Below are 19,241 nucleotides of genomic sequence, written 5' to 3' on the forward strand. Positions count from 1 at the left end.
CAAGCTGTTGAATTTTTCCCAATGGTACTCTTCATAGCTTAAGTAATTTGTATATAAATATTAATAAAGTTTGTGATTTTTGCCCTGTAACTCAAAGGTTAATCAATATATTTTCTATTTTCTTGAATATCTAGTAGCTGATTTGCATGCATAGAAATCTTAACAAGTTTCCAAGCATACACCAGTAATCTTTCAGGCTTCCTGTTGAGGTCAAAAATAATTTATAAAGAAGATTTTTTTTCCTTTTAATTAGTTTTTCATTTTTATTTACAAAAAAAATTGAAAAAGGGACACACAACAAAAGCAGAGTATCTGCAGATAGCCCAAATCTGCAAAGATGAAATCAGGAACACAAAGGGTCAGAATGAACAAAGACTTGCAACAAAAGTCAAATAATTTTTTAAAAAATCTTTGAACACATAAATAAATCCTGGAACCATGGGGAATTATCTGAGGATTTGAAAAGAACTGATATAGTTCCCATCTTCAAAAAGGGGGGGGGGGGAACAGACCCAGGAAACTACAAACCAATCAAACTAACATCAACACCTTAGAAGATACTGGAAAAGATAATAAAAAAAACAGATCTGTGAATATCTAGAAATAAATAAAGTTATAACTAGTAGCCAGCATGGGTTTGTTAAAAACAGATCATGCCAAACCAATCTTATTTCATTCTTTGACAAAGTGATTAAATTAGTAGACCAGCAAAATACTGTGGACATAGTATATTTAGACTTCAGCAAGGCATTTGACAAAGTAGAACTATTGGATTTGTAACTTGCTAAGAAACCATACTTAACAAGTAGTCCTTAATGGCATTACATTTACATGGAGGGAGGGAAGTAAGTAGAGAGGTACCACAAGTTTCCATCTTAGGCCCAGTACTCTTCAATATCTTCATAAATGACTTAGATGAGGGAATAGAAGAGGAATTTGCAAATGACACTAAGATGGCAGAAAGAACCAACACCCTAGAAGACAAGCTCAGGATCCAAAAAGAGTAAGTACAGATTAGGCAAATCCTGGCTTAAAAACAATAACTATGAAAGGGATTTTTGAGTACTAGTGGACAACACTAACTCAGCAGTGTGTGGTGGCAGCCAAAAAAGCTAATAAATCCTTGTATACCCGAGGCACAGAATCAAAATCACATGAAGTATTAGTACCACTTTATAAAGCCTTAATAAGACAACCCCTGGAATACTAAATCCAGTTTTGGCCACCACATTACAAAGAAGATGTTGAGACTCTGGAAAAAGTCAAAGAAGAACAACTAAGATAATTAAAGGCCCGGAGACTAAAACATATAAAGAATGGTTGCAGGATTTGGGTTTAGCTATTCTAGAAATGGTGGCTTAGTGGCACAGGGTAGCTCAGTGGCTAAGATGCTAAGCTTGTCAGTCAGAAAGGTCAGCAGTTCAGTGGTTTGAATCCCTAGCACTGTGTAATGGAGTGAGCTCCCATTACTTACCCCAGCTTCTGCCAACCTAGCAGCTCAAAAGCACGTAAAAATGCAAGTAGAAAAATAGGGACCATCTTGATGGGAAGGTAACAGTGTTCCATGTGCATTCAGTGTTTAGTCATGCCAGCCACATGACCACAGAATTGTCATCAGACAGCGCTGGCTCTTTGGCTTAGAAATGGAGATTAGCACCACCCCCTAGAGTCAGGAACAACTAGCACATCTGTGGGAGGGGACCCTTTACCTTCTGGCCTAGAAAAAAGAAGGACTAGGGGGGACATGATAGCAGCATTCCAGAATTTGAAAGGCTGTCACAAAGAGGAAGGGGTCAATTTATTTTCAAAATAGAATTAAGGGGAAACTTTCTAACAGTGAGGACAATTAACCAGTGGAACAGCTTGCCTTCAGAAGTTGTGGGTGCTTCATCACTGGGATTTTTAAAGAGACTGGACAGTCACTTATCTGAAATTTTGTAGAGACTCTTGCTTGAGCAGGAAGCTGGACTAGAAGACCTCAAAGGTTTCTTCCAGGTCTATTCTGATTAATTTTATTAGCTTATTACATGGAAAATCTGACATTATAACTTACATAAGTCCTGATTCAATACAGTTTTTTATTTATACCTTTTAAAAATTTAGAATAGCAATTCATGTTATACAAACTTAGAATAGAAACAGAATAGAAGCACACAAAATCTCTGGGAATTGGGCAGCATATGAATAATAATAATTGTTTTTGTTGTTAACACATTTTCCCCTAGGGACACAAAATTTTAAAAATTGGACATGGCAATGTCCACCCATATTCATTAGTGAATTGTTCTAATTCATTTTACTGTAGCAGCCATTGTAAATTTGCTCTTCTCCAGAAGTACTGTAGTAGATAAAAATTTTCAGTGGAACTATCATAAAATGTAATGTGTCCACAGGATACTGCAAATGATTGAAAATATGGCCCAGTTGCCAAGCACCTTATAACTACCCAAGGTAGATTCATCAAAATTTAAAATAGTTGCTAAGTGACTGCTCCTAACTCAAAGATTACTTGTAATTGGATAATTCACTACTACCTTTCAAAGCCAACACAGTTCTAGGCTACATAAACAGAGGGATAGAATCAAGATCACGTGAAGTGTTAATACCACTTTATAATGACTTGGTAAGACCACACTTGGAATACTGCATTCAGTTTTGGTTGCCACGATGTAGAAAAGATGTGGAGACTCGAGAAAGAGTGCAGAGAAGAGCAACAAATATGATTAGGAGACTGGAGACTAAAACATATGAAGAATGGTTGGAGGAACTGGGTATATCTAGTTTAATGAAAAGAAGGACTAAGGGGACATGATAGCAGTGTTCCAATATCTCAGGGGTTGCCACAAAGAGGGGGAGTCAAACTATTCTCCAAGGCCCTTGAGGATAGAACAAGAAGCAATGGGTGGAAACTAATCAAGGAGAGAAGCAACTTATAACTGAGGAGAAATTTCCTGACAGTTAGAACAATTAATCAATGGAACAACTTGCCTCCAGAAGTTGTGAATGACCCAACACTGCAAGTCTTTAAGAAGATGTTGGACAGGCATTTGTCTGAAATGGTATAGGGTTTCCTGCTTAGGCAGGGGGTTGGACTAGAAGACTTCCAAGGTCCCTTCCATCTCTGCTATTGACAATAGCCGCTATTGTATTGTATTGCATTGTATTGTATTGTATTGTATTTATTAAAACTGCTCCCATCTAGTAGAAAATAGAGGTCCAAGCTTTGCATTAGGCAAGAGACTGATGAGCATGTCCTGGGCATTTTTACTTGAAAACATCAACAGTAAGCTCAATCCTTTGATCAGAGATATCCTAGCGATTGTGTTCCACCAAATTGTCTAAGTGAATGTGCAGTGAATTGGTAGATGATCCCAACAAACATTGATCCCTATAATATACCATAATCACCAAGGAAATTTAATTTCAGATTCAGTAAAACTCTAAAGCAGTTCAGCATATTAAAAAAAGTGAAGCGTTCCAAAATAGTGAAGCATATAGGACAAGATTAAATTTCACAATTTACATGCTTATGTCATGATACTGGATAAGAATATATAAATCAAAGCATTTGCATGATGCCATTGTCATCTATATAAATATCATTTCACACACACACACACACACACACACGTCCCGCAATAGATGCTCATAGGACAATAACAGAAGCAGATTCCATCTTCAATTGCATCAAATATAGTGAAGAGAATTCAGAGTTAAAGTAGAGTTGTAAAGGACATGGCAGCATATCCACATTTCTAGTAGCATTTTTATAGAATTGAAACAAGTCAAATGTGAACAACTGAGCATGTGAATTAAAAGATCTTTGCCCTGATGCTTGGGGAATTAAATCACTGAGTTGTAACTTGTCTCTCACTATGAAATACAATTTTTATGGTTGCGTTTCACAAACCACATGGAAGAAGAAAATAATTGAAGAACTTTTAATCAGATAAAATTGTGCTACTATATTATGTCTTATAAAGTACATCCATCAAATGCCAATACAGTCTGTAACTATAATAATTAATTTGGATAAAATGTTTATTGAATACAGCTGAACTGCATTCCTTTTGATGAGCTTCATGTTGAATTCATAAAAAGCCTGTTAACAATTTGAGTAGAAGATGCTTCTTCTTCTATAGTTTTTACAAATGTTTTAAATTGTCTTGTGGCTTTTATCTTTTTATCTAATCATTTCTAAATTTTAAAAGCACTCTAACACTAAAATGGTGACGAAACCGGGTGTGCCTAATGTTTCATTTAGAAAAATGGGTCACAAGCATTAAAATTCATATTTTAGTTTAGAATTACCCCATCTTCCACACATTTAAATTAGCAACAGGCATAAAAGTGTCCTGCATCTCTTTCTAACCATACTCACTGAATCTGATGAAAGAAATTTTTGCTTTCAAATTCTTATGCTTATCTTACATAAGCTTAGTTACTGTAACTTATCTAATTTGCTGCAAGGCAGCCCAGAGTGGGGGACATGGTTATCCTATCTTTCACTACATAATCATTTTTCCAATAATCTGCAAACTTAAATCTGGGTTGTAAATACTCTCAGGTTCTCATGCTTCCATGAAGCCATAAAGGAAGGCTTCCTAGAGGAGCTCTTGATAAATCTTCAGATGAAAAGCATATGGATATCCAGTGAGGCTTCAAAAGTGTAGAAAGATAAGGAACAAACAAAAGGAATAGTAGTTTCCTCTATAAAGTGCAATAGTAAGTGAGCTGTCAAAAAAATCTAAAGAAGTTCCAAATAATTTCTCAACCATCAGAGAATAACACAGGAACACAGAATCCCCTTTCAAAGAGAAGAACCAAGCCAGTTTTAGCACAGCATTGATTTACAGAGAATAGAGTTGCTCAAAGAACCACAAAAATGGTCTATTAATGCAGTGTTCTGTATCAATTTTAATGAGTTTATAATCTGTATGATTATTCAAGGTAGCTGCTGTTATCTCTATATAACAGATATTGGGTGTGCTGATATAGGGTTTCCCCCCCCCCCGAAAATAGAGTATTTAACATTGAGCAGCAATAGTTTTCACCTAATTTTATTTTATTATTATTCATATGCTAAATATATTATTAGTTTGAACATATAAATATATAATATTTAAATATATAATTTATTTAATGGATAACATAGTACATGTATGCAATCATACAGAGAACAGAAATGGAATTAGACAAAATAAAGTTCTGGTATCTCTATAAATTGAATATTCAATCATTTATATATATTTCAGCACAGGGAGAATATGGTTTTACAATGTACACTCTGCCTGACATTCATAGCAAAACAACACATATATAAAATAAATAACATAAAATAGAATATGTTACCTAGCTAAAAGCTATAAAATAAAACAGTTTGGTAGTACTAAAAAAAAAGTACCAGATTTAGAAACTGGGAAGCCATGAATTCTAGTGGTGTCTTAGGCACAAAGCCATCTGGGTGACCTTGGCCCACTCACTTTCTCTCCATCCTAAGAAAAGACAACACAACCCACTTCTGAAATCCTGCCAAGAAAACTGCATACAAAACTCCAAGCAGTTGCCAAGAGTGAATGTTGACTCAAAGGCAGACATTATATAATATACATGGATCTTTCAAGCCCTGGAGTGTGAGTCATGATGGAGTGAGAGTAACTCTCATGGAGTGAGAGTAAAAATCCTAAAGGAAGAAGACTGGATCGAGTCCTGATAGGCACATCCTCAAATCCAAGGGATCATGTCCAACCTGCCACCATCGGTCCTCAGAATGGTTTTTGAAAAAAAACATGAAAACTGAGGTAATCTCTAGGTGTTTTCTGCCTCATTGTCAATTAACTCTTATTCTAAAGAGTAGTGCAGTAATGTTTTTTTAGCAGCTTTAATTAGCTTTTCCAGCCCAGCAAGTGATTTTTTTAAAATAGAAAAGACCAGTGAATTAATCAATAATCTCTCCTCAGTTTCAATTATCAGCTTCATAATTCAGGGCCTATCAGAAAAGGACCTCACTACTTATCAACACATCATCTTTTTATATAAAAATGTTCAGCTTCTGCTGAAATTCAGTGCAGGCATTTTCCACAAAAGGGAGAATTATTGCAAATGGCCTTATTCTCCCTCACAAAACAATTCTGCTACTTTTTCTTTTTTAAGCATCAAAAATCCTGCACTGATTTCCATCAAATGTAAAACTTTCTACCTATTTTACTAAATATTTATCATACTTGACTGTGTGAGAACTAAGCTCTTTTCTTCTAAATGTCAGTTTGGAACAAAACTTTGATTCAAATCAGATTGCTTTTGAAGTGATTTAGATTAGAATAAACCAGTTTTAGTTTCTGGATCACAGACTGAAACAGGGTTAGATAATGTTTGTGCTATTAATCCTCCATCACCATTCATCCTTATGGAAGGGATATACGTATTCTAACTTTTACGTCACTGATATCTGATAATGGCAGCATCAATCCTTGATTAATTTAAAAAGAAAGAAAATTCAAAGCCAGATGTTGCTCCCAAAGGATATATTGCTCTATGAAAAGACTGTCCATGAAGCTCCAAGCAATACTTGGTATAGATGACATATCTCTATAGAATCCAAAGTAGACACACATAGTATATCTATAGTTAAGAAAGCTTAAGCCAGTGGAGAGGGAGAATCTGAGTTCCTCTAGTGCAGAGGTGTCAAACTCAAAGCCTGGGGGCTGGATCCGGCCTGCAGGAAACTTAGATCTGGCCCGCAGCAAAAGACCAGGCTAGAGTGCTTCTGCCAGTGAAAATGGAGCTCAGGAGGGCAGCCCTCTCAAGCTCCATTTTTACTGGCAGAGGGTTGCCAGTTTTAGCTGGCTGAGTTCTCAGGCCACCACAGGCGCTCCTGATATGAGTGATGTCAAGCTAATCATGCCCACCTGGTCACACCTACCCCACCCCCCTGAGGTCAAACACAACCCTGAGGCAACTCTCAATGAAATTGAGTTTGACACCCCTGCTCTAGTGGCACTAAGCCATCATCCCAACTAGCACAGGTAATAGTGATAACTACTAAGAGTTGCAATTCAGCAATATTCAAGGCTTCTTCCTTTTGATTTATCCTTACTATCACTGTCCATTGACTTTTTAAATGCTAGGAATACTAAGGCATAAATAAGATGCTTCCCACTTCCTAACTGACTAGAAATTAAATTAAGATAAGCATAGTTTAGTTTGTTTGTTTGTTTTTTCTTTTCTTTGTAAGACAGAGCTCTAGAATATTGTGCTAGCTTAAAGTGCTTTAATTGTAATACAAATAAAAGTTACATGACATCTTTTTTTTAACCAACCTGAGTTTTAAACACAATTTAATTCAGATCGTTCTTGGAGTACTACTACCATTATCAGCATTTGGAATTTCTCTTCCAAGGAACCTACTAGGCAACCTAGTGACATCATTAGTATGGGATTAATAGGCACGCATATGCTCTATAGTCTAGGGATCCCAGATCTTTATTCACTCAGACATCGCAATCAGGGCTTTTTTTTTCTTTTAAAAAGCAACCTTTTGAGGGGAAAGATAAATAAGCTCTTTGCTGTGGAGAGAAGCTTCAAACAACCAAGCCTAGCCTAGCCTCTTAATTCCCCAGAGCATCTTTTTTTTTAGATTTAGCACTCAAGAAAAAAGATAATATCCATGACAGTCTGGAATTCCTTCCAAAAACTTTAAAATAACAAGGATAAAATTGCAATGATGATGATTATTCAATCTGCCCTATCTTGTAAGCAAAGATGAGGCAAAGAGAACAAATGGACTTCTTAAAAAGAAAAATTAAAAATATTTTTCTTCTCTCCACCCCCAGTGTGCTAACCAGCTGGTAGGTAGGAAGGGAACAAATAGATCTTCATTTCACGATTTTTCCAAATTTTTCACAGAGCTTGACAGGCATACTAAATGAATGTGCCCAATCCATTTGGAAAACAGTCAGACGCAGAAAAAGGCATCTGTTTGTTCCCTTTCCATGTGTTACACAGTAGGTAAGAGAGAAAATTCAAGTCTTGTTCTCTTTTTTGTTAAGATAAAGGAAAAGAACTCCACTGGTGTGCGCCCGTCCATGCTAACGATGTACATGAAGAAAACAAATAGTTCTAATTATAGATTTGGGGTGCAAACGATCCCAGGTGATAGAATAGAATAGAATAGAATAGAATAGAATAGAATAGAATAGAATAGAATAGAATAGAATAGAATAGAATAGAATAGAATAGAATAGAATAGAATTCTTTATTGGCCAAGTGTGATTGGACACTCGAGGAATTTGTCTTTGGTGCGTATGCTCTCAGTGTTCATAAAAAGACAAGTTACATTCTTGCTTCTTAGAACACATCTTGTGCAGATTCCAGTTGACCTTAAGTAAGAATATTTGAGGCTTCCCAAAATTCCTATATTTTAAAATATTTTAAGGAGAATTTAAAGTTTTGTGTATTAACAAATTATTATTTTACATTTTAACTGATCCTCAAATAAAAGTTATGAAGGACATTCTAACATATGAGTCTATATATAGGGTTCTGTCTTACATTTCTCCCCAGAGAAACACCTGCCAACTCAAGATGACCTAATTCTTCAGCCAACTCTTTAATCCTTACATCCATCATTTAAACTACACCAGTGTTCCTCAATTTAGCAACTATAAGACATGTGGACTTCCATTCCTAGAATTCCCCAGCCTGGGTAGAGAACATTAATTCAAATCAATTACTTCTGAAGTGACTTAGATAAAATAAACCAGTTCTACAACCTTAACCAGGATTAAGAAACACTAAAATACCCATTCTGATCTATCTGTTCTGCTAGTTCTTATTATATGATATATAAAGCTTTTGGAGTCTAGGAGTCTTCTATATCTTTCTCCTCCAAATGGATCTTCAATTTATTTGGAGCATCTAGTAGGAGAGTACAGTTGTGGTATTCCATTAATCAAACCACAGTATCTTTCTTCTATCTAGGATGATTATCTTCTTTCACTGAGCATAATTCTTTGAGAGGGATGCACATTGAATACAGCAGGGACAGTGAAAAGGATTACCAGATCATATTAGGAAATAATAGCAACTTCACAGTTGCATAGGAAGAAGATAGATGATTGTTCTCTGACAGCTGAATCTCAATGATCCATAGGGTTATTTTGGATGGTCATGTAGGTGTCTGTTTCCTCCCTCCCTATTATCAGCCTCCCCATCTTAGTTACGCCTTCCCTTGACCACTACTGCAGAAAGAATCACACTGCCCATTTGGTATAACATCTCTCTTCATTCTTTATGCTTCCCACATATGCTATGTATCCTCTCACTAGCTATTCATTCAAGAATAACCAAATATTACTATTTCATTTGGTTCAATTAATCTAATCTCTGGGACAATTTGTTTAACAGAAAGAAAGAAAGATAATCAGACTATGACGGCACAGCCATTCACATTAAGACTTGGCTTGCAAATATTTTATACATATGTAACTTTATTGATTTTAAAAAATACTAAGTTAAAAGATTTGAATAAGGGAAAAGCTCAGGAGAGGAAAAAGTGAAAGTGCAAGAAAGAAAAAGAAAGAAAAATAGAAGAAAAATAACTTCTAACTTTCTTTGGCACTTATATTAGTAACAAAATAGATCAAACTCTTACTCTAATATTCTTCTCCATTATTTTTGCAATCCTGTATAATTCTAATTGCTAAATCCCCAAAACAACATTTCTGTGATGAAATGAATCCCCAGGAGGAAGGAGTGCATTCCAAAGGAGTAAGATGCAGTTCAACCCAGATATCAATTATGAGAGAAAGAGGGTTCACAAAGTATATTGTAGTTGCAATTCTGTCTGGCAAGATTTTGTCTATAGGTACAAAACAATAAAGAACTCAGTTCAGAAAAATTACCACATGCCATTCTTGGTTTTGGACTTGATAATTTCATTTCTTCATTTTTGTCCCAAAAATATAAAAGTATTTTCCAAGTAGAAACAACATGATTCATGGTCTTTTCTTTAATCAAAGCTGTAATTTCAACATATCTACCAATTCCATCAACTTTACAAACCATTCTTCATTGTAAGTATTTGTAGATCCTTCCACCTTTGAGGATATAAAAGTCTTGAAGCTGTTGTCATATATAAAACCAAAGATCCATAAAAAGATTCCATTTGTTTGTCCATTAAACCCCAAAGAAAAGCCTGTGGTTTTAATTGTCTATTTGCTTTTGAAATCTTCTGGATCAAAATACATACTTGATCCCAATATTTTCTAGCTTTCCCCCATGTCTACCAGGGTGAAAAAATGCACCTTACATTTCCAACAAATATTTGAAATTATCTTATATAGTTTTGATAATGTACCTGATGTCATGCATCAGTGATACACCATTTTATAAAAAATTGCTTTAAGATTATAATTCAGTGTAAATTCTAACCTTTTCTTCCACATATTCTCCTGCTGGTTCAACTCTACATTATTTTTGAAGCTTTTCAACTTCTTCATCCTCAATTTCCATTTTCAATCAAAGTTTATACATCCTAGCAATAATATGATCATCATTTGAACAGAGCTCTACATAAAACTCAGTTTTACCCTTTTTGAATTCATAATTCTTCTTATCCAGCTTAAACCTTTCCATTACCTGAGCACAAGGAAACCAATGGCAAGTAAAACCTTCCAATTTTAAATTTTCTCCTGTTTTAAGTTTTAACTCTCTGAGAAAAATTCAGCAAGTCAGCATAAGTTAACCATTTTTCTTTAACATTTGTCTGAAATATTTAGAAAACAGTAAAGAGAGTATGACAGTAAATTAGCAATTACCTGAAGCATTCCTATCTTCTTTTCTCAATTTGATATATTCTAGCTTTGCTGGGTCAAAGTTCGGTTGTGGGCTTGGTAGGGGGGATTAAAAAGAGTTAAGATGGTGGGCACTGCTACCTTCTAACATTTTTATCCCTCCTCCTGTGGATGGTCTACTCCAAGTAACACGAGTACTGGATGTCTAGATATGTAATCCACCCCATCTAAAGATCATCAGGTTGGGAAAGACTGATACAAACTATGTAAACAATTGCTTCAAATGCCATATTCTACTGCTTTTGAAATGCTTATTTAATCTTTTAGAACATTTTCTCCCATTGCCTCTGTCTCTACAACACACACCTTATTCCTATGAAGCAACAATGATTTATGACTTGATTTACACCAATTATTTATGCCTTGTTAATACTGTTGTGACATCATATCATATGAATTAAGTTTTCTGGTAAAAGAAGGATAATTGCTACATTAACCCACACTGTTCCAAGCAAAAACATTTTTTGTAATAGAGCTGTTCTAAGTGAAAGTGAAGAGCATACCTGTGTGGCAGATTCCTACTACATTTCATCCACAAGATCCTCTTTCAAATGCCATGACAATAAACCAACAATAGCAGGTTCTCCCTCAATTATTAGGACAAAACAAATAAATCTCAAAACTGAGAAATGTTGAGATATTATTTCACTATAGAAAATCCCTCCTGTTGAAAGTTAATTAAATTTTTCACATGACCATTACTGGTGGGTTGCAGGTGGTACGCCCCGGTACGGGCATACCAGAGCCTGCCCAGACCACACAGTACCATTCTAGTACTGTGGTCCGGAGGGCCCGCCCGCCCGCCCTCGCTCCTTACCTGTCTTTAAAGTCTTCGGCGTTTCCGCGCATGCACATGGCACATACAGCGCCTGCAGATGCTTGCAGAGGCGTCACAGGACAGTAAGACACATGTGCGCACTGCGTGCATGCATGTGGATGACGTCGGGCCCATTACGGAACCCACCACTGGTCACTATCAATACACAACTACTAAAAAATAAAACAATTGCAAAATAAAAATTGAAAAAGCAGCAAAGAAAAAACAACTAAAATATACTACAAAAATCTATAGGGAATCAAAACCATAAACACAACAGTGATGACATAGGTTCAATAAAAAGGGCCCCTTTAAGCCAACAATCTAGTGGAATGTCAGTGTTATACCTTGGCTCTAGAACCATGCATCAAGTCACTTCACCTGAAAAGCTGGAGGCTAGCAGTGTGATGTGAATTATGATATGGTTGCTTTATTATATCCTGCAAGCACTACTGATGCAGTAGATGTTGACCTGACTTGTACATTCAAGCTGATCACAAAAACTATTCTTTTGCTGCACCTGCCTCCAAAACACTATACAATTCAGAAAACTGTACATTCATCCACCATCAAGAGTCAGAACTGGCAGTAAAATCTATTTACAAACTTTGAATTAACAGACGTGCTGGAGGACAGCCTAGTTTACAATAGAAGACCTCTATTGAATTAGAAAGGCAGGAAAGGGAAAAGCTGAAACGGAAAGGAATATGTTCAATGATACATTCAGCCGACATTAATATTGAAAAAGATACAATGGTTGAAAAGAGTACAATCTTTAGAGCACAATTCAAGACAGCCTACTGTATGAGCTGCTTGCATGATGATGCTAGGCATAACCAAACAATATAAAAAGTAGGACAAAGCTTTATGCAAACAAAAGCATGCAGCTGCAAAAATGGAAAAACATATTCAGTTCAGGAATGTAAAAAAAAAACATCTTATGTTCCGATTATCTTTTTTACTTTATTTTTTGCCATTAAACAGTATGTTTCCCTTTTCATCTGCCCACCTCTTTCATAATTATTGCCTGGTTTGCCTAGGACCAGGAACCTGCAATTGATTACATTAAGTCATCCGATTCTTTTTCTGTCTCCAAGGTATGACTTCACAATATAATGGCAGATGCATTCTAACTACTTTAGACCTTGCAGCTATAATAATTTGGGGAGGAATTGGATATATTAATGTTGTATCATCTGACTGAGCATAGCTATATGCCACGGAAAACTGACTGCCTAGTGTAAATGAATATCCTCGTAGAAAGGCAAGTCAGATTCAGGGAGGGAGTCTGACCCTTGATCAGTGCTTTTTTTTTATCATGGATGGAATACATAAAGGAAGCCTGGAGTAATCTGGGGTATTCTTTACATCACAGGTGTCAAACCCGTGGCATTATGTGATGTTTCGTGACATTTTTCCCATTTGTGGAGATGGGGTGGGCATGGCCTACACATGATGCATTTGGCCTGCGGGCCACCAGTTTGACACCCCTGCTTTATATTATCATCAGACATAGATTTTGGGAGAAATGAGTTGCTTTCTTTGTTGTCCAATCTCATTGCTTCTGATTGTAAAAATAATTGAATGCAGCTTCACTGTATTATGATGGGGATCCTTCTACCCTTCATCCCCATATTAATTATTTTATTCCTAGCCCCAGAGTAAGATCAAGCCATTGGACCATTGGACAATGCATCCATGCTTTCTACAAGATGAATTGGCGTGAGACAGAATAATGGAGCTTTTTTCCTCTACTATTGCAAAGGAAAAATTGATTCTCAATTATAATAAAGCCAAAGGTGTTTTGTTTTCTCCAAAAGGCTTGTCATATGCTATCTGTCTTGGAAAATCAACAATTTTAGTATCAACAAAATTAAGGTATTTAAATATCTGGGTATTTCTTTTTACCGATTGATTTTCCAGAAGAAACAACAAAAAGCTGCCATTACTCAGGCCCACAAATTCTCAAATTTTATCCTACAATATGCTAACTGCAGTGGTAATAACTTGCCAGCTGCAAGAGAAAATATTTAGAATTAAGGTAATCAGCCACCTGGTATGCAGAACACAGATTTGCTATTATCATGATTTAAGTTCTGTTCAAGCTGTCTTTCTACAACTCAGTTGAAATTCTCCCAAAGTGTATTTAATTCTCCTTTGTGACTAATCTGGACTAAGGTTTGTCAAAATTCACATGTGGTTTTGCCATTTGAAGTTTTGGCTCAAATTAATTTTCACTGACCTTACAGGAAAACCTACAGGAAAATTTTCTGTTACCCTGGAAGCTAACTATTGATCTAGATTATAAAATTCTTTGGATTAATTTTTCTCACGCCCTCACTTGTTCTGATAGAGCTTGATTAGAGTTGGAAAAAAAAGTCTTTGCAACAATATTTGATATATGGCCCCTTCTCCTAATAATAATAATATAATATAATTAATTAATATTAATAATAATAGGTGTAATTCCTTAGAACTAGACCGCCTTTGGTCTGACCTAAGCATAGTACATAAAATTATCTGCTACAATTTCCTACCTGTCAAAAACTACTTCAGTTCAACCACAACAATACATGAATACACAATAGATAAAAACTTAAGATAAATCACTCCAAACTCGATGACGGAAAATACAATTTCAGCAACAGAGTGGTCAATCCCTGGAATACAGTACCTGATACTGTGGTTTCTTCCCCAAACCTCCAAAACTTTAACCTTAGACTGTCTACTGTCAACCTCACCCCATATCTAAGAGGTCTCTAAGGGCCGTGCATAAGCACACCAACCTGCCTACCATCCCTGCCCTAATGTTCCCTTTTATTCGTATCCATTTCATGTATTCAAAATCATGTTTATACTTATACAAGTTAACTAATACATGCTTGACAAAATAAATAATAAATAAATAAATATTCTTTGGTTAATTCACACAAGAGTCTTTGCTCTTATTCAATTTAAAGTTTTGCAACCTCGCTGCTGGAAGGGAATTTGCCCTTGTCTGTTGGGGGAAATAGAATCATTTGGTTTGCACTCTCTTTTTTCTGGAGCACAGTGAGCTGACCTAATAAAGCTTCCGCTAACTCACAGTTATGGTAGCTCTGAGGGCGAGAACAATCTCCTTAGACCAGCCATTTGAGGCCTCCAAAAGGGTCACCAAATTAATTAAGCAATTTGATGCTTAATAGTGCAACAACAGTTAATTTTACTTTACAGCTTTACATTTTAATACATTCCTTTAGTGCTTATTAAGCTTTAGCTTACATGTATTATTATTTTTTCCTTGTTTGGGGTCAGTAAAATGTAAAATTAAAACTGACTTTATACGGTAATAATTTAGCCTGGTTCATAATCTGGTAAACCATGGTTAGGTTAATCGTTTTTAAAAAAGTGAGTTTATACAAAATGTTACATCAGAGATTATATTTTACAGAGGTCAGTTTTCACACAACATTCTGAACCAAGTCAAACCATATTAGGTTAGTAAAATAATCAATGTAAACCAACCAATGTAAGATACACTATACAAAATCCATCTGAACAATGGTTTTTGTAAGGCTGTCTAATGCTATATATTCACCTATACGTTCACTTATATGTTTAGGGATGCATATTCACTTATATTTTCATATACATATTAGAATTGCATGGACTTTCTATAAATGACACAAATGCAGAAAAAAAGCTTCCGTGTGTGTGTGTGTGTGTGTGTGTGTGTGTGTGTGTGTGTGTACACATATACATACATACATACATACATACATACATACATACATACATACATACATACACATATATATATATATATATATATATATATATATATATATATATATATATATATATATATATATATAATATCCTTTGTCTCAATGACAGCGTGCACAACACATAGTTTTAAAATAGAAGCAAAAGGACAGATTCAAAATTATTTGCCAATGGGGGTTTAAATGTAAACCTAAAAGATGCACGAGTATATACTGTAATATATTATTGTGAACAGTACAATTCCTAAGATCAGCCACAACAACTTCTGTATTTAATATTTTCTTTTTTTTCACAGCCATCAACTTGGGAAAGCTCAACTTATCTACCAGCCATACATTCTGGAAATTTAGGAAAAGGCTTAAATTTGAAGCAGGTTTTCATATAAATATTTACATTGATTTGGGAAATGAATAAGTATACAAGTGTAATGAACCTTAATTTTCAACATTTTTACCACTGTCCATGTGAGAGAAGTAGATTTGAAATCCACAGCTATCTAAAGGAATAAATATATTTCTTACCCATTGTTTAGAGTTTCTTTTTTGCCAAGCACTCATTTTAATTCAAGAAAACACTTTCCTGTGAATTTTCACACAATCTAAGGGGGAGAAAGTGCAGAAACAATGTTCCTATCTCAGCAGCTGGGCAATAACAACTTGCCAAAATCTCTTTGTTTCAATGAAATGTATTACTAAAAATGTATTTAGAATCCTTGCTTGATATAACCTTAAATTAATCACTCTGTACAGACCCAGTGAAACAAAGCCATATCCTCAGATAATAAAAACTGCTAATTGCAAGGATCAAGGATTCAAATAAGAAATCTTTATTTCCAGCTCATTTATCTATCTGATACCTGGCTTTCTTTACAATAGCTTTCTTTTTTTTTCCCAGTGGTCTCCAAACGTATTGAAGTTATCCCAGCAGTTCCTGTTGATATTCTGCTCTTAATTACATTTCATTTAAAGTCTGGTCCTATTGACAGAACAATGTCAGGAATATCGTTTTGTTTTTTTCCAAGAGCATAAAAATACTTCTAAAATATATTATTATCTTCAGATTAAGCAAGTTGTCAGATAAAAGTTAAACAAGGTACATTTAATAATTATCTAATTTTTAAATTGTAGGAATCCAAGATATAAAATGAACTGAAGCAAGAAATAGAGGACTACTCTATTTTTATAAATTTAATATCCATGAAGTCAACCATGAAGTGTGCATGATGATACAAGAGTTGTAACTTCTGCTTCAAGCTGTTAAAATAAATGGGAATACTTTTATTGTGTGTAAGATTGACCCCCCTGAATTTTATCATTAAATGTTGGACAGACAAAGCCCTCTACTGCAGGTTATCTATACAATCTAATGCTAAGCAAATATAGACTGGCCTTTTCCATAGTCCACTGTAATAGCAATAGAAATAACACTTAGACTTATAAACTGCTTTACAGTGCTTTACAGCCATCTATAAATGGTTTACGGAGTCAGCATATTGCCCCAACAATCTGGGTCCTCATTTTACTGACCTCAGAAGACTGGAAGGCTGAGTCAACCTTGAGCCTGGTGAGATTCAAAGTGCCAAATTGCAGGCAGCCGGCAGTGAGTAGAAGTAGCCTGCAGTACTGCATTCTAACCACTGCACCACCGCAGCTCTAATGCCCTCCTATCAGCTCTACTGGTGCGAAGATTTCATGGGATTCCTTGTTTACAGAGATTTTGCCCTTGTGGATCCAGAGAGGCAGAAATGCTCATTCATACGGTGTTCTTTTCATGATACCCCAAGACATGTTCTGATCATAAATTTTCTATTTATTATTTTTTAAGGTATGCTAACCACACATTCACAAATCAGGTGGTGAAATATCTTCACCAAGCTATACAACTTTTAATTAGACTTGTTTTTTATTGTCCTATGTTTTAACTTTTTCAATAACAAAATGTTGTGTCAAACACTCTCTTTAATGTAAAGGCTGGTCAAAGACTTTAATAAAAAGCTTTGATTTGATGTGGGGGAGGTCATTATATCATTACTAAGGAAAAGAAACTTTTAGTATTGCTTTTATGATTTTTGGTATCGCCACCATAAATGAGTTATGGTTATGAGTTATCTGATATAGGTGTCTAGAGGGTACCAGGTCCCTGGTCAGAGGTGGTATTCAGCAGGTTCTGACCAGTTCTGGAGAACTAGTAGCGGAAATTTTGAGCAGTTTGAAGAACCGATAAATACCACCTGACTGGCCTTGTCCCAATCTATTCTCTGCTTCCTAAGTCCCAGATGATCCAGAGGAAATGGGGATTTTGCAGTAACATTCCCCTAGAGTGAGGAAGGAATGCAGATTTTACAGTATCCTTTCTCTGCCATACCTACTAAGCCATCCCCACAAAGCCACACCCACAGAACCAGTAGTAAAAAAAATTGAATCCCACCACTGTCTCTGGTCATTCTCTGGCAATCCAATAAGCTCCTGTTCTGTTCATTGTAAGGGATGTCATCTACTTCTGAAAGAACACTACTTCAAATACTAGCCCATCCCTTAATTTAACAGAGAAATTTAACTTCCTTTTTTCCTCTTGGCTGTGGCACTGATTATGTAAGTGAATCTGATATATTTCTCTTCCTATTGTTAATATGGCACATTAAATGTTGAAGTTTTGTTTTTATGGTTACAATTTTGTATTTATGGATTGTCCACACGATGTTTTTTCTTGAGATAAACTGCCTTGCGTTAAATTTTTCTGTAAAGCAGCTAATAAATTATAGAATGAACATAATAAATAAAAACGACAGATCAGTAAAACAAAAAGCAGGCTTATAGTCCTAGTGTATTTCATGGTTTGGCAGAGTGCCATGCAGACATAACAAACACATTTTGAAGACATTACATTCCTGCAACTCTGTTTAACAAGAGAAAACAATGATCCAGGAATCAGTTACAACAGAAACTTCATGTTTTGTGATTAGGTAATGTAAGGTCATCATAAAGCACTTTGATGCCATTAAGTATTTAGACAGGTTTCTGCTTACCTGTGTTCCAACTCTCGTATGGACAGAATAACTCCAGAAGTTGATGCCTGCTGCTGTATGTTGGTCAAAAATGTGAATTCGCTTTTGTTCCGGAAGAGCTGAATTAATTTCTCATTTGTGTGGGATGCTGCATGGATTTCTCTATCTACAGCTAAAAAAAAATGATAAAAATAGTGAGGTGAGGTATAAAAAAGAAAGAGACATAGCACTAAACTTTTCACATTAGAAACCATTATGGGCTGGTTCCTATTTCCCTTCCCTGTGGTAATACTTTTCATTCTGAGAAATCTGCCTCTTCTTTGCCAGTGCTGTACTTGGGAGCAATGTGAAAATAGAAAACATCCTCTTTATCAGTTTGTCGCCCTGACAAGTTCACAATCAGGTATCTTACTGATTTTCTGACAGAGTTTCTGACAGGAAATGATGAACCATTCAAGCCTGTCATGAGCAGATTACATTGCTGATTCATGAGGTGTGTGCAGAAACAAGATAATAGGCTCCCAAATTTAGAGGGCCTGGCTGAACCCTGAGTCACTGGCAAAGCAGAAATTTCAATACCATCTCGGTTTTCCTCCTTTCCTATCGAAGCCAAAGAATTTGTTCTGATGCTGATGCACTGGCAGAGATCTATTATTGCTAGCAATGCTCTCTCAGCATCCTTATCCCCACCCCCGTGCCTCATCCCCTGTCCATAGATTTAATACATCATCATGTATGATGTAGCAACAGGAGTGACAATCGATTTGGTGACTTCTCTGTTTACACAAGCCAAGTATTGCTT

General features: G+C 35.7%; 1 protein-coding gene across 2 annotated transcripts in view; it reads right to left on the reverse strand.

The window, feature by feature from the left end:
- The window catches only part of NELL1 (neural EGFL like 1), a 520,182-nt gene that overhangs the window by 406,172 nt on the left and 94,769 nt on the right, over positions 1-19,241 (reverse strand). For both annotated transcript variants that reach the window (XM_087719035.1, XM_087719031.1), the window contains exon 3: positions 18,461-18,611. In XM_087719035.1, coding sequence (XP_087575161.1) covers positions 18,461-18,611 — 151 coding nt within the window. The remainder of the gene's footprint in view (positions 1-18,460; positions 18,612-19,241) is intronic.

The sequence above is a fragment of the Thamnophis sirtalis genome, unplaced genomic scaffold (assembly GCF_051295495.1).
Source record: "Thamnophis sirtalis isolate CommonGarterSnake01/CBP01778 unplaced genomic scaffold, rThaSir2_p1.2 scaffold_1, whole genome shotgun sequence".
In the NCBI taxonomy this organism is placed as follows: domain Eukaryota; kingdom Metazoa; phylum Chordata; class Lepidosauria; order Squamata; family Natricidae; genus Thamnophis; species Thamnophis sirtalis.